The sequence below is a fragment of the Phragmites australis genome, chromosome 4, assembly GCF_958298935.1.
Source record: "Phragmites australis chromosome 4, lpPhrAust1.1, whole genome shotgun sequence".
In the NCBI taxonomy this organism is placed as follows: domain Eukaryota; kingdom Viridiplantae; phylum Streptophyta; class Magnoliopsida; order Poales; family Poaceae; genus Phragmites; species Phragmites australis.
The window spans coordinates 38,701,615-38,716,211 of record NC_084924.1 but is presented as its reverse complement, the minus strand read 5'-3'; the positions used below and the strand labels follow the sequence as shown (position 1 = coordinate 38,716,211).

Sequence of the window (14,597 nt, the reverse complement as noted above, 5' to 3'; positions counted from 1 at the left end):
CGAGTTTAGAGAACAATAAATATATCTTGTATACCTTCTTTAAAAACTCAGATAAGGAAAATAAGAGATATGACATATGATCTTATGTAGATATTGTCTCATTAAAAAAAATTTATAAAAAACTTTATAAGTAAAACTTATAAAGGAAAAGAGTACAATATGATGTATGAACAGGTTAAATTCAAAGGATATTCCACCTGATTCTTGCAAATTTCGAAGTTATCGCATACCAATACCATGGACATATTTTTAAAATATCGAAGTTGGTAAGGATTTTGTGAATAAATCTGCGAGATTATCACAAGATTTAATTTGTAAAATGTTTATCTCCCCACTTTGTTGTAACTCATGAGGATAAAACAATTTAGAGGCAATATGCTTAATGCTATTGCTCTTTATGTAACTTGTTTGCATCTGAGCAACACAAACAGCATTATCTTCATAGATAATGGTAGGTGATTCAATGTAACCAATACCATATGACTATTGTATGTGGTTTATCATTCTGCGAAGCCACACACACTACAAGAGAACTAGCTTGTAGAGACGACTTCTTTGTATAGTAGAGACATTTTTTTCTTGTCCCTAGGCAACCATAGAGTCATTTTATAAAATGCGACATAAATGCCTTCCCACGTATCGACTCTATGAATTTAGTGTCACTTTGTTAATCATCTCTACATAATTAGTGGCAGTTTTTATAGAGACGTTACATAGTGCCTCAATAAAGATAGATGCATTTTATAGATACAATTACATTATATCTCTACAAATGTATAGGCATTTTATAGTGGCGTGTTATCATGTCTCTACAGAAGTAGATGCATTCTACAACCAGGTGGACACATATCCTATAGGGACGTTGTTTAACGCCTCTAGAAACATAGCGACATCATTGGAGGTATTAATTAACACCATTAGAAATGTAGTGGCATTTTGTAGACATTATCAATATAGCAAGTATTGTCTGATAATGATAATGTTTTGCATCTCTAAAAATGATTAATTTATGTATATATATAAAAAACAAATTCAGTAAGATTGTGCTTCATAACAAGCATACAAAGCAATCACTAAATACAAAATGGATTGAAGGAACGAATTAGGTCCGTTTGAACAATCTCCTAAGACATCTCGATGAACAAATTGATATCCTAAACATATATTTCTAGAACAACTCCAATATGCATGCTTCTTCATTGCTCCTTAAATCTTTAGTGAAGTGCCCTTTTGAACAATCTTCTTCATTGCTCCTTTGAAGTGCGCTTTTTGGTTTTAGGCTTCACTCTCTTAATCTGCAAATGAACAATATTTTTCATCATGTAAACAGTAACGAAAATCTTTATATGCCAACAAAGAAAAGGTGGTAAATGGACTCACATGTGTGCGTGGCCAAGCAACACACATTCCTACAGCATCCTCTACAGTTTTAATATCTCCATAAGGTCGAGGTAATCTTTCATCTTCAACATTGTTAAGGCATTGAATAGCAACACAGAAATATCCATCCCCAAGCACAGCTCCTCCAATCTCATCGGTGCTATCTCTTGATATTAAATTACCAATAGCAACAACTTGACCTTTATTTCTTTTCCTTGTTGAAAACAACAAGACCATCTTTTGCTTCTATGAAAACAGAAACAATATGTAAGCTTGAAAGTACAAGACATATTAATGCACCCTTGAAAATGTATCATATATGCCCTGATGTACAGAAACAATATGTAACTAGGATATCCACAGCAGCTTATTTATATGTAAAGAAACAATATGTAACTGAAGGTAAAACAATTTGCAACAAAATGAATGATGTAAAACAATACATCAGTTACATAGGGAACTGCATCCTAACTCCTCAAGCAATGTATTACAAAATTCTGTACAGTAGTAGATCCCAAGGAAATCCAATGGGCTGGTAAAAAGAGTGTACTATGTTGTTTTCATAGGAATCCGCCATGCATAGGCATTAGCTAGACATTTTCAAAAAATAAGCATTAACTAGGATATCCACAACAGCTTATTTATTTATTGTTCTATCATCATGTTACATGCTTACTTACATACATACGATCAGTCAATGAAGTTTAAACGGCTCTAAGCCTCTAACAATACTAAGTACTACAAATTAAGATGAGGAATACCTACCTACATGTGCTTTATGGCAGCTAAAGAAGTACTATTAAATTAAAAAGAAAAGGATTTTCTGACGTGCTGCGCGGACTGAGACTAATTTGGCTGGTTGGTTGGTGAATGGTGAGTCTTAAATAATGGTCCAAGTCGGCATATTTGGTTCAACTAAAATCTGACACAAAAGCAGCGTATCTTTATGGTTTCCTTCTACAAATTGCATCTCCATTTGGACAATATTAAGTACTACTAATGAAGGCAGCAAATGTCCATGCTTGCCTAAAGAAGTACTATCAAATCAAACAACTGATAGTTTCAGATGCACTGCACAGTCTGTGAGAGACAATTGGCTGGCTGGTTGCTTGGTGAATGATGAATCTTATCTAATGGTCAAGGACAGCATAGTTTGTTCAATCAAAATCTGACACAAAGCAGCATATTTCTAGCCTTATGGAATTCGATCCCTGATGTAAAGAAATAATATGTAAGCTTGAACGTACAAAACATACCTGCAGTGATTTGTTTTGTTCCAGTACTTTGCTTTGAGGTGCCTATGATAGTCAAGATAGTTAACACAGTCAATACAAAATATCTAAGCTAGGAATCTTGACCATTATGGACTACAAAAATCCTGTTTATGCACTGCAGTATTATTTATTACGAACCATAGGAATCCCTTCTTCGTTTGCAGATAGTGAAACATCTGTGCATTCCTCGTTTACTTCCTTGGTGTTCTCAACACAACCCTTGCTAGCAATAGTACAATTTTCAACATGCATCTGCATTGTAAGTAAAATTAGGTGACATTGCAAGACCAAAATATTATACTAAATATGTTATGAAGAAGTATGATATGTAATTAAAGTTATATTGTAAGAAAAGAAATTTAGGTTGCCTGCTCATTGGTTGATGAAGGTGGTATGCCGTAGTTGGATTCTCCAGCATTGAAATACTCTGCTGAAATAGTTTCATTGACCACCCTGTCATCAACCTATGTGAAAGGACAAGAAATAATTAGATAACCAAAGTTCCTTTTTATCTGACACAACAAAAATGGTGAAACTACTAACTGTAGTATTTTCAATAGCTGTGCTTGTGCTTTTCCAGTCCTCTCCAGGAAACTTTTTTTCTAGGAATGTACGCATAGCCTTAAACTCAGAAATAGCAAGTTGTAGGTCCCTTCTATGCATTTTATCCTCCTCTGATTGTACACCAGTATCAGATCCTTGGTTCCAGTACTGATCATCATAGTACCCATGAACCTTAAGCTCTTTACTTATAACTTTGTCAAATACATCATCATAATCTCTAGAACAAAGTGCCCCATTGTTTTGTCTTCTGTTCTCTATTTCTTCAAAAGCTTTATCCTTCAAAAGTTTTAAAAGGCAGAGAACATACTATTAGAAATTCTGAATAAACAACTTGGTTAAAGTAAACTAGAAGATTAATGAATACCATAAGTCTCTGCACATTCTGATTGACATAGTTCCCATTCTTTTTCTTATGAGTCTCATCCCATAGATCAATTTTACTGACCTTTTCTTTCTTCCTATCTTCCTGTACAAGAAAGTACAATATATGATGAATCAACTTCAAAACCAAAACGAGAGAAAAGATAAAGCTATTACCATCTCCTTTTTTAGTCTAGCATGGCTTTTCCTCCCACTTGTATGTGGATGCCTTTGCTTCTTTCCAGATTCAGCATTTGTCCGACATAATTTCTTAAGAATGCAAAATCAATTAGTACATCCAAAAATTAAATTTCTTTCTAGTGTTAGCTAACCTTGTCTGAAGAAATCCTAACCTTGTGTGCATCACTGCACCATAGTCCTAACAGAGAACTCCATTGGTTTTCATTAACATTATCTGGGACGTCTTTTTCAATTTGCTCCAAGGTTCTCTCATCTGGATTATAGTATTTTGCCTTCAAGTATGACTTGTAGTCTCTCCATCTTTTATTCACAGTCTTAAGGATCCAATCTCGAGTGAACAATTTTGTCTCCACACTGTACACAAATTTTTTCTGTTGCAAGTAAAGTAAGATCAATAGGCGAAGTATGTGAAGTTTCTAGACTTAAAAAGAACATTGTCTTGTACCTCAACATCTTTGATGATACGTTCCTTTGGCCCTTTGAACAATCGGCTATCCCATCTTGGAATGTGTAATGGTGCAAATGATGAATTCTGTGCTAGCTCTCCTAGGTATGAGGAGAGAATGGATTGAGACCATTGATTTGGGATCCCATTCTCATCAGTTTCAACTAGTACCCTTCCTCCATTCAGATTCCACAGTTCAGCAGTTCGGAAACTTGTAAAAACCTCTCTAGTCGCTCCATTTGGCCCTTAAAAATTATGGATTATACAACAATGCATAAATGTAGTTATAGACAGTATATGCAAGAGGAGAAAAACTGAAACTCACATATTATTTTTAATGACCTATTCAGTTCTGGTCTCCCTGCAGGAAGTAGAGTGTTGAGCTTTGAAGGACCTTGTGTGCTATCTTCATCTTCCTGCTCGTTTTCGTCAACCTCATCTTCGAAGTTCATGTTCCATAGTCTTCTAGGTATCCTTGGCATTGCCTTTTTTCTTCTGGATTAGCATTTCACTTTAATGAATAAATTAAGCAATAGAACAAATTATTGGAGCTGAATGCATGCAGGTAACAACTTATCAATTGTTCAGTGTACGAAGGAATCATTCATTCGTATGGAGCCATTGTAATGGAAATTCATGTACAACAAGGTGCACATTGCAGACAAGGAGCCAACATTAGATTCGGTAGAAAAAACTCCCAATGTTTGTATTTGCGGACCAGTGGAATCCTATCGAATCATCTCTAAAGTAATGCAAATTGATTTGGGTTTCAGATTTGCTAGATGCTAATAGTGCATGGGACGTTCACTGATACTCTATCCGTCAGATACTGAAGCAATTCTAAAAATCCATCACCTGGAGGCAATAGAACAAATGGAAACGCAAACTAGATAAAAAAAATTCCTGGTAAATTCCAGAACAAGCACGTATCCACTATCTTTCAACAATTAATAAAACGAATCGATGAAGAGAACATAACGAACAGGACAAATCAGAATTCTTCATACACAAACTAACGAAGAAACACAACACTCAACCAAAAAAATTTGCAAAATACCTGAGTAGATGGACTACAATTGACCGTGAAGTTGTTGGATGCCAAAGTTGATCCAGTGGTAGGAGAAAATGGAGAAGGAGCAGCAGGGGAACCGGGAGGAGAGAGATTTCTAGAACTTGGGGAGGGATGTACAGTAGACGATGACTGGGAAGGAGGCCATGGAGAACGGAGAAGATGGGGGCGGAAGAGAGGAACTAGTTGTGTGCTTCACGATGGCAGCAGCGAGCAGGATCGGGGTAGAAACTAGAGGGAGGTGGGATCGATGACATTTCTTCGGGCATTGAGGCAACGTGGGGGAAGTTGCAGCTCGTAGTGGGGAAATTTTGCTTTGGCGCGCTAATTTCAGCGGGGCGCACAGTCTCTTCCAGATTAAGCACGGAAGTAATCACTAAATTGGTGTTTTCTTTTTGAGGGCCACTTAATTGGTGATACCCAGAATTTTGTCTAGAAGAAGTTATATTTATAAAGGATGTAATTAAGGTTGTATTTAGAATCTATAATTTCTGTAAATCCTGCAGACCTAAATCATGGAGAATGGAGATGGGACGTGCAAAGGAGGAATTAGTCTTGGTAGTGGGGATGATGATTGGCCGGAAACTTTAGAGAGGTGGAAGGAGTTGAAATTAGATACTAAGGGATAATACGTTAGCACCTCTTGATTCATCAAGGGGTGCTAGTGTTTGTGAATCAAGGGGTGCTAGCGTGTAGGCACGGCCTCGCACGGGCGTGGGCTACAGCCTAGAGGGTGGGGGTCGGGGTCTTGGGCCGAGCAACAGGGGAGCGTCTCGCACCCGACGGCATGGATGACGTGTGCACGATCGGTTTTGATCAGGGTCACGATAATGATCTTTCCGTAGGTTTACCTACGAAAACCTTGTTACGATTTCTCAGTAGGTTTACCTAAATGATAAGGTTTAATGGACTTCTCGCAAGGTCGGGGACGGCGAACCGCCCCCGTTGCCATGATCCAAACACTTCACCGGACCATTCAATCGGTAGGAGCGATGGACGGTGTGTACCAAGGACAGGGACGTAGTCAACGCGATTTGCTGTAATTATGTACTAAGGGAATTTTGTCTAGGCTATTGTTACTTTCTGGCTCTGCCAATATTTTGAACCATGATTTCTCTAAATCCAGCCAGACTTAATCCATTTCCTTAAATTTGGCCATAAAAGAATTTGAGATGTCACCATAAAAGTTTCTCATGTAGTACAGTGGTGGGCATAGGATTTTCTTCTTGGATGTACGTACCCACGGTGCTCGTGCCCGTGTCGCCACCACTCTCCATACTCTAGTCCACGCTCGTGCAGGGCCGTGCCCACGCGCCTCCGGCCTCACTCGCGTCGCCACCACCACCCTCCATCTCACGATCAACGGGTCGAGTGCAGTGCGAGTCAGGTCGTCTGGTTGTGGATGTAGTCACGCACACGGTCTCAACCTCTCAGGAACCGATGCACTCATGCACACGGTCGTTACTCGTGTTTCAAGGGTGCTTGGGCCACTATGCGTGGCCACGTGAGCCGTGGGTCGTGAGTTGTGACCGCGTCAACGCCCGTCAGGAGTTCACAGAAGCACAAAGCCCAACCCCCAGTCAACAATTTCAGTAAGCAAAATACAGCTTAGACTGTCAAATGCAATTGCAAAAGAAGTTGCCAACAAGGAGTTTGCGGAAAAAAAGAAGCTGATTAACATATTCAAGAAGCAGAATAATTGCTCATATCTTGCAACTCAATGTATGTAGGCAAGAAACTGGAGTTAACAAACAAAATGCTTCTCTGTTTGAACAGCAAGGAGGTTCCAGGGTAACACCAAAGTCACCAATTGACCAATCACATGGAGACCTGAAGCCATAACAACGGGACCATACTAGGAGACCGAATCAACCTACAATCAGATGCAAGAACCTGACCAAGGACAATGATATGGCACTAGCACAACATACTAGAAAACTTGACTCAATGACTATTGTTTATACACAGAGTAGAACACTTCCACAGGTTCTGGTTGCAAGAGCTACTGAATACCAGATGATGATCATTGCACGTCAACGTTAGTCTTGAGTTGGGGTCACTTCTCCAGTCATCGTCAGAGAGATTATCAGCTACATTACACCTCAAGGATCTCTATCTAGAGACGCCTGCATTAAAGAAATCGAGCATCAGTAGACATGACAATTTCCAATGCCATGACGTGAATATACTTCTTTGTAGACAGGAAGCTAAATACTTACAGCATTGAGTCTGCAGCATCTAGCCAGTGGTCTCAAACTATGAAATGGGTGAAACAAATAAATTTCCCACAAAACTACGTTGCATTGTCCTCGTTACCAACCAACGGTTCTGCACCCATGTCAAATAGATCCCTTGGCCTAACAGTTACTACAACATTCCATCCTTCTACTTTTGGATCTTCCACATAAAACACTTGGGAGACTTGTGAAGAGAAAACAAAGGGATCATGCTCTATCTTGTCTCCGGTGTGTATCAATCGATTGAAATTTACTAGAGTGAATCCAAACTCATCATGTTTAATGCCACTGCGATGATGAACATCATACCAGTCACATTTGAAGAGAACCACCTTGTAGTTACCTTTATATGATAATTCTATGATGTCAGTTAGTCTTCCATAATAATTTGTGCCGTCGTTTGAAATGTTTACTACACCGCTGTTTTGTGTCAAGCGTTTACTCTCACGGCTTCTTGTATGAAATCTAAAACCATTGATAACAAAGCCATTGTAGCGCACCCCACATTTGTTCGGTTTTCTAGCCAATACTCGTATACTTTCATTGATGCTTGAATCATCACTATGCAGTACCTACGTATTGCAACACAATTAAGTAGTAGCACAAATAAATTTATAGATTAAGAACAGTATGGAGTTGTACCTTCTGTTCGAGCCAATCTGCAAAATGTTTATCAATGAACTCCTGAATATAGGAAGGTGTGAGATCTGCTTGGTGATGCTGATTTCTCATTGACTCCACAAACTCCCTGAAAATTAAATAAGTTTTTTTATTGTATTAATTCAATCTATTGTAAAAGGAAAATTCGTAATAAAAACTAGAACAATTTATACGCACCTGCGAAATTCTTCTAGTTCATCACAATGTCTCAATATGTATCTGTGCACTTGAATGAGCAAGTTGTTGTCAAATTGATATACAATAATAGCTTTCCCTATGGGTTGGCTAGCACTCTCGAATAAGTACATGTCTTTTGCCTTATCTGATGGATCAGGATTTCGAGATGGTCGTGTAAAACGTGTAGTTCCATCAAGGAATCTTGAACAAAATGTCAAGCACTCTTCTGCTTTATGCCCTTCAGCAATGCAACCTTCAGGACGTGCTCTATTGCGAACAAGCGCCTTCAATCGAACGAATAGTCTAGACATAATGTTCAGGTGAAAGAGAAATTGAGATCATATTGACGAGTTAATTTTGAAAAACAATGAATCTGTACAAGAGGGCATACCTTTCCATAGGGTACATCCACCTATAATGTACTGGACCACCAAACTTAGCCTCCTCCACCAAGTGTACAAGTAGATGTACCATAATAGTAAAAAATGATGGAAGGAAAACACTTTCCATGTTGCATAGTGTCAAAACAATTTGCTCCTGGAGTTTGTCAAGTTCAGATATATCTAAAACTTTGGAGCACAACTTTTTGAAGAAAGCAGCTAGTTCTACAACTATTTTCATAACATCTTTGCTGGGATAACAAGAACGTAGAGCTACTGGAAGAATTTCCTCAATCAATACATGGCAATCATGACTTTTGAGGCCACTCAGTTTGCATTCCTTAACATTTACACACCTGGAAATCTTTGATACATAACTGTCAGGTGTTCTAAGATTCTGAACAACAGAACAAAGAATCTCCTTTTGTTCTCTAGACATGGTAAAGGGTGCATCAGGCAATACTTTGTTTCCTTTGTCATCTAATTGTGGATGTAATTCTGGCCGAAGTCCAAGTTCCTCCAAGTCAAGCCTAGCATTAAGACCATCCTTTGTCTTAGCATCCATATTTAGCAATGTCCCAATCAAGTTGTCACATACATTTTTCTCTATATGCATCACATCAAGATTGTGCCGTAACAGATTATGTTCCCAGTATGGTAGTTTAAAAAATATCGACCTCTTCTTTATCCAATCCTCGGGGTTTTTCTCTCTCTGACATGACGTCTCCACTGATCGCTTTTTCCTTTGGACTCGTTTCCTCTTTATTCTGTTTTTTTCCATTTTTTTTGCTTTCCAACTCTATCTTGATTCCCAGTATGCCCTTCCTCTTCCTCTGGTTGATCTTTTTTCTTGCCATATACAAATACTTTACCTGCGCACATCCTCAACATGGAACTTCCACTCATTGTTACAGGTGCAAGTTCTTTCTCCTCAGTGCCATCAAAATGTTTCTTTCGACGGCGATAGGAGTGGGACAGTGGCAACCACCGACGGTGACCCATATATGAACATTTTCGCCCATTCTTAAAAAAAAAAGATCTCGTTAAACCTGCACAAGATGGACAAGCATATGTTCCCTTTGTGCTCCAACCATATAAGTAAGCTAATGCTGGTAAATCATTCAAGGTCCACATCAAAGCTGCTCGGAGAGAGAACTTTTTCTTTGAACTGGCATCAAAGGTTTCCACGCCCTGCCATAGTTGTTCTAGTTCATCAATGAGTGGTTGCAAGTAGACATCTATATCATTTCCTGGGCTATCTGGTCCAGGAATGATCATGGACAATATAAAAGATGTTTGCTTCATGCAAATCCAGGGAGGTAAATTGTAAGGAATAAGCACTACTGGCCATGTACTATGCTTGCAATTCATGTTTCTGAAAGGGTTAAATCCATCACTGGAAAGACCAAGCCGCACATTACGGGAATCAGCAGAAAACTTATCATATCTCGAATCAAAATCTTTCCAAGCTTGTCCATCAGCTGGATGCCTCAGTTTTCCATCCTTTGTACGACCCTCATCATGCCAGCGCATGTCAGCTGAAGTTTGTTCATTAGCATACAATCTCTTCAGCCTCGGTATCAATGGGAAATAGCGCAATACCTTTGCTGCCTTTTTCTTCTGCTCTTTTGGTTCTGTTGGCTCACCCTTCTTTTTTCTATATGCCCAACGTGAGCTGCCGCATACATGGCAAGTTTCTTGGTTGGCCCTATCACCGTGGAAAATCATGCAATCTTTTGGGCATGCATGAATCTTAACATAATCAAGACCTAATCCCCGGATGATTTTCTTTGCTGCGTGGTAGTTTTTTGGTAGGTTCGCCTCTTTAGGCAATGCAGCAGACAAAACACCAAGTATTGCTGTAAATGACTCTTGAGTCCACCCATGTAAGCACTTCAAGTGAAATAAGGTGACTAGAAAGGAAAGCTTCGAAAATGCATCACATCCTGGATATAGCTTTGCCTGAGCATCTTTCAAGAAGCTTGATAGAATTTCTTCTTCTTTAGTTTGATCACCAACCTCCTCTGAAATAGTATCATCTTCACTCTGACTATCATCTACATCAGGACACTGAAATGCAATCTCATCCATTTCTTCATCTGACGAACTGGACAGTGTATCATAATTATCAGTCATAGAAAATGCTGCATTTAGGAGCCCTTGCATGTCATCATTTCTCATGTTTGCAGCTTGTGCAGGAGAAGTACAGGGTTGTCCGGACATAGCCTGGTTATCTGTCCTTGATGAGACCTGAGCAAAGGGAGATGATGATGACTCATGTTCCTCTCCGTGACGAACCCATGTAGTATATCCTTGCAGAATACCATTGCATCTCAAATGGGTTCTAACATCATCATAACTTCTTGTTGACTTATTCTTACACTTCACACATGGACAATTAATCTTTCCTCCATGTCGAACATCACGGAATGCGAAAGTAAGGAATTGGTCTACACCATCCTTGTACTCATTACAGGTTCTTGGTTTGGTCATCCAACTCTTGTCCATCATAGTAGTTTGCTGAAATAATGAAAAGGACATAAAGTTATCAATGTTGCGGTAAACCATTGATTCTATATCAGATTACCAGATTTGAGAAAAGCATAATTCCAAAGCAGATTCAAAGTTGCTCTTTGGGGTTCAACTTTATCAAAAGTAACATTGTTCCAACAATAAAAATCCAAAGTTTCATTGTTGACTGTAATGTTCTCATTTTTATTTTCTTTATGTTTACTTTTCTGAGCCAAGTGTTAATCTAAACTGCATTATACTCATACAAAGATACTCCATGCAGGCACATAACTGACTCTTAATCACCAGGCAATTGTGCCTGCACATGACGCAGCATGGTTAACAAATACAGAGTAACATGCGCATAATTGGTTCTCGGTTAACATTAATATGCAAGAGATGCACAGCGGGGTCATAATTTCCATAACAATACAGCTATACAGAAATATGTTATTTTGCAAGAGCATAATATAATCTAGACATTGAAATATTCAGAGTATACAAAAAGTGTCAGCTCTTCTCACAATGCCCTGAATATATAATTAGACTGATGAAAGAGAAGGAATAAATGGTTGTGCTGATTAAGGAGAAGCAAGATATGGATAGCTTGAAGAAAGGCAAGGTTGATGAAAGAAATCAATCAGCAGATGAACATGTAGCTATATCAACTACATATAATAATAAAATCATTAGGATGATGAAGGAGAAAGAAGAAAGTACCCATACCATTATGGAACTGAAGCTCGAATTAGAAGCTGTGAAAACATCGTATAAAGAGAGGCACATCCTGTTAGAATCTACGATGTGCTTAAGCTTCTAAAGGACAAGGAGAACAGTGGCAATATAATATCAAAGCTCAGGCAAGAGCTTGTGGTAGCAGGAAATGCAGCCGAGAAGGAATGGGGTGTCAATTATAGAGCTTTGAATGACATGTCCAATAATTCACACAATCGTGGAGATACAATCATGTATGAAGTTAGCCTTCAAATGATTGAGATATACAATGAACAAATCCGTGATCTTCTTGGAAGCAATGGTTCAGAGAAGAAATATCCTTTGTTTCCCATAGTGACCACACCCATAGTACGTCCTGTCACACCTCTACAAAAAGTTCTTTGCAGCAGCTGTTGCTGTCCAACACCTAACTAGATGCTAAATTGTTAGATATTGACACTTAAACAGAGGTCGCTCCTGTCCCCCTTTATTTTAATTAATTTCCATCCAAGGATTGTTAGCATAGATACAAACCTTATTCGATTGTTCTGCCAACAAAAACTTAAGACCAGGACAACATCAACTAGTGTTTTAATCAGGACTCGGAATGGCAGAGGATTGGGCAAATCGTTCAAACCTTGGATCCTTGCTTAGAAATATCCCACGGAGGCAAGGGACAACGCCAGAAGCGGATGGCGCTCGCTGCTGAACGGTGGTGGCACGTCCTTAGCAGCGCCTCGCGTCTGACCAGCGGCGGCACACTCTTAGCAACGCCTGGAGTCAGACTAGTGTCCTTAGCAGCACCTCGCTTCCGACCGGCGGCGGCGCGCCCTTAGCAGAGCCTCGCGTCCGATCGGCGGCGGCGTGCCCTTCACAACGCCTCGGGGTTTTTCTATTATGATTGTTGTTGGGGCAGTGCTCCCTCCATGTTTGAAGAAAGGAGATAGAAGATGGAGATGGAAGATGGAGAAACCAGGACCCGTTAAGTATATTTAATTTATTCTATGAACAACAACGTTCTGTAGGTGGGTTGGCATGTGGTCTATTGATGAAGCAATAGGTCTCCGTTTCGAGCCTTACCAGGTAGATTTTTTTGTTTGATTTTATCACGAGTGAACCTTATCTATTTATCATATAATACGTGGAACATGTACTACAAATTAGAAATCATATTGAAGCAGGTAAAAAAAGTTAATCTCACATAACCATAAATATGGTTATATATGTAATGGTGATTTGAAAAATATATTTATAATTACCTAACATTGAAAACAATCTAATCTTGAGTATGATATATATGATTAGAAATATTATGGCACTTTGATAAATGCCTTAAGGAAATGCCATTGGGCTGCAAGCCGATAAGTCTAAGAGGCATCTTTAAGACTGCCTCTACTATAATGTCACTACTAGGCAATTTTGTTGTAGTGACACATTCACGTGATGCCTCATATAATACAATTATTTTAAAATGATTGGTGGATGTAGCCACTAAAGTCTGTTTGGAAGACTTCCATGAAATGGTTGTCCCACCATATAGGAACACGAAGCATGTCTGTGATCTGGTATTGTGGGGATCTGATAAGTAGTCAGCATAAGTGTATCTAATCATATTTGAATCTTGGTTTCTTCGAAATTGAAAGAATAGATCAAGATCTTTGGTGCCTTGGAGATATCGAAAGATATTATTGACTCCCGCCCAATGGCGTTTAGTTGGAGCAGCACTATGCCTAGCTAGTAAGTTCACTGCAAATGCGATATCAGGTCTGGTGCAATTTGCAATATACATAAGTACTCCACTGAGATATGGAACCTCAGGTCCCAGTATCTCTTCTCCATCTTCCCGTGGTCTAAATGGATCTTTCTCCATGTCTAGAGATTGAACAATCATGGTGCGATATCAGGCCTGGTGCAATTTGCAAGATACATAAGCGCTCCACTGAGATATGGAACATCAGGTCCCAGTATCTCTTTTCCATCTTCCCATGGTCTAAATGGATCTTTCTCCATGTCTAGAGATCGAACAACCATGGGAGTGTTAGATGGATATAATTTATCCATATTGAATTTCTTCAATATTTTCTAGATTTAGACAGCTTGGTGTACCATAATTCCCGAGGGAAGGTGCTCGAGTTGTAGACCCAAGCAAAATTTGGTTTTACCCAAATCCTTCATCTCGAATTCTGTCTTTAGATGATCACATGCTTCATTGATTTCTTGTGTGTTGCCAATGATATTTAGATCATCAACATACACTGAGATAATACAAAATCCTGTCAGGGATTTGTTGATGAACATGCATGGACAATCATCATTGTTGGAGTAACCTTTCTACATAATGAATTCACTAAGTCAGTTGTATTGTATTCGTCCCAACTGCTTTAAGCCATATAGTGATTTATTAAGCTTTATACAATATATGTTGTGGTTTGCGTTTGGATTCAGAATTTGGATTCCATCAGGAGCCTTCATGTATATGTCCGAATCAAGTGACCCATATAGATATGTAGTTACTATATACATCAACTGCATAGATAGATGATTTTGTACTGGAAATGAGATAAGATATCGGAATGTGATTCAACTCATGACTGGAGAATAGATTTCATTGAAATCAATGCTGGA

The 14,597-nt window shown here is 38.9% G+C and overlaps 3 protein-coding genes across 4 annotated transcripts; all 3 read right to left on the bottom strand.

Annotated features, from left to right (window-relative positions):
• Positions 1-1,006: 1,006 nt before the first annotated feature.
• LOC133914386 (uncharacterized) lies at positions 1,007-5,471 on the bottom strand. The gene is made up of 12 exons (XM_062357501.1): positions 5,282-5,471; positions 4,550-4,719; positions 4,225-4,469; positions 3,932-4,150; positions 3,756-3,848; positions 3,583-3,684; positions 3,198-3,494; positions 3,023-3,118; positions 2,793-2,906; positions 2,637-2,678; positions 1,381-1,626; positions 1,007-1,295 (listed from the first exon to the last, which is right to left on the bottom strand). The coding sequence occupies exons 2-12, from the start codon at positions 4,704-4,706 to the stop codon at positions 1,245-1,247; spliced, it is 1,662 nt and encodes a 553-aa protein (XP_062213485.1). The 5' UTR covers positions 4,707-4,719; positions 5,282-5,471; the 3' UTR covers positions 1,007-1,244.
• Positions 5,472-7,527: 2,056 nt separating this feature from the next.
• On the bottom strand, positions 7,528-13,137 carry LOC133916413 (uncharacterized). Of its 2 annotated transcripts, XM_062360067.1 has the most exons (5): positions 12,610-13,137; positions 8,759-11,267; positions 8,368-8,670; positions 8,173-8,278; positions 7,528-8,102 (listed from the first exon to the last, which is right to left on the bottom strand). In XM_062360067.1, exon 2 carries the CDS (start codon positions 11,256-11,258, stop codon positions 9,510-9,512), a length of 1,749 nt encoding a protein of 582 aa, XP_062216051.1. In that variant the 5' UTR covers positions 11,259-11,267; positions 12,610-13,137; the 3' UTR covers positions 7,528-8,102; positions 8,173-8,278; positions 8,368-8,670; positions 8,759-9,509. The 2 variants fall into 2 exon arrangements, with proteins under 2 accessions (XP_062216051.1, XP_062216050.1); XM_062360066.1 differs by lacking the exon at positions 12,610-13,137 and having other exon boundaries at positions 8,759-11,355.
• On the bottom strand, positions 7,587-9,312 carry LOC133914774 (uncharacterized). The gene is made up of 4 exons (XM_062357795.1): positions 8,759-9,312; positions 8,368-8,670; positions 8,173-8,278; positions 7,587-8,102 (listed from the first exon to the last, which is right to left on the bottom strand). Exons 1-4 carry the CDS (start codon positions 9,310-9,312, stop codon positions 7,587-7,589), a joined length of 1,479 nt encoding a protein of 492 aa, XP_062213779.1.
• Positions 13,138-14,597: the final 1,460 nt, after the last annotated feature.

Excerpts from the sequence above, each read along its gene's own strand:
- LOC133914386 (XM_062357501.1), bottom strand. The coding sequence starts at position 4,706 with ATGCCAAGGATACCTAGAAGACTATGGAACATGAACTTCGAAGATGAG. Across the intron at positions 3,685-3,755 it reads CTAGACTAAAAAAGGAGATG|GAAGATAGGAAGAAAGAAAA; the intron begins GTAATAGCTTTA and ends TTTCTTGTACAG. Across the intron at positions 3,495-3,582 it reads AGAATGTGCAGAGACTTATG|GATAAAGCTTTTGAAGAAAT; the intron begins GTATTCATTAAT and ends AAACTTTTGAAG.
- LOC133914774 (XM_062357795.1), bottom strand. The coding sequence starts at position 9,312 with ATGGATGCTAAGACAAAGGATGGTCTTAATGCTAGGCTTGACTTGGAG. Across the intron at positions 8,671-8,758 it reads TGGATGTACCCTATGGAAAG|ACTATTCGTTCGATTGAAGG; the intron begins GTATGCCCTCTT and ends CATTATGTCTAG. Across the intron at positions 8,103-8,172 it reads CAGATTGGCTCGAACAGAAG|GTACTGCATAGTGATGATTC; the intron begins GTACAACTCCAT and ends TGCAATACGTAG.
- LOC133916413 (XM_062360066.1), bottom strand. The coding sequence starts at position 11,315 with ATGGTTTACCGCAACATTGATAACTTTATGTCCTTTTCATTATTTCAG.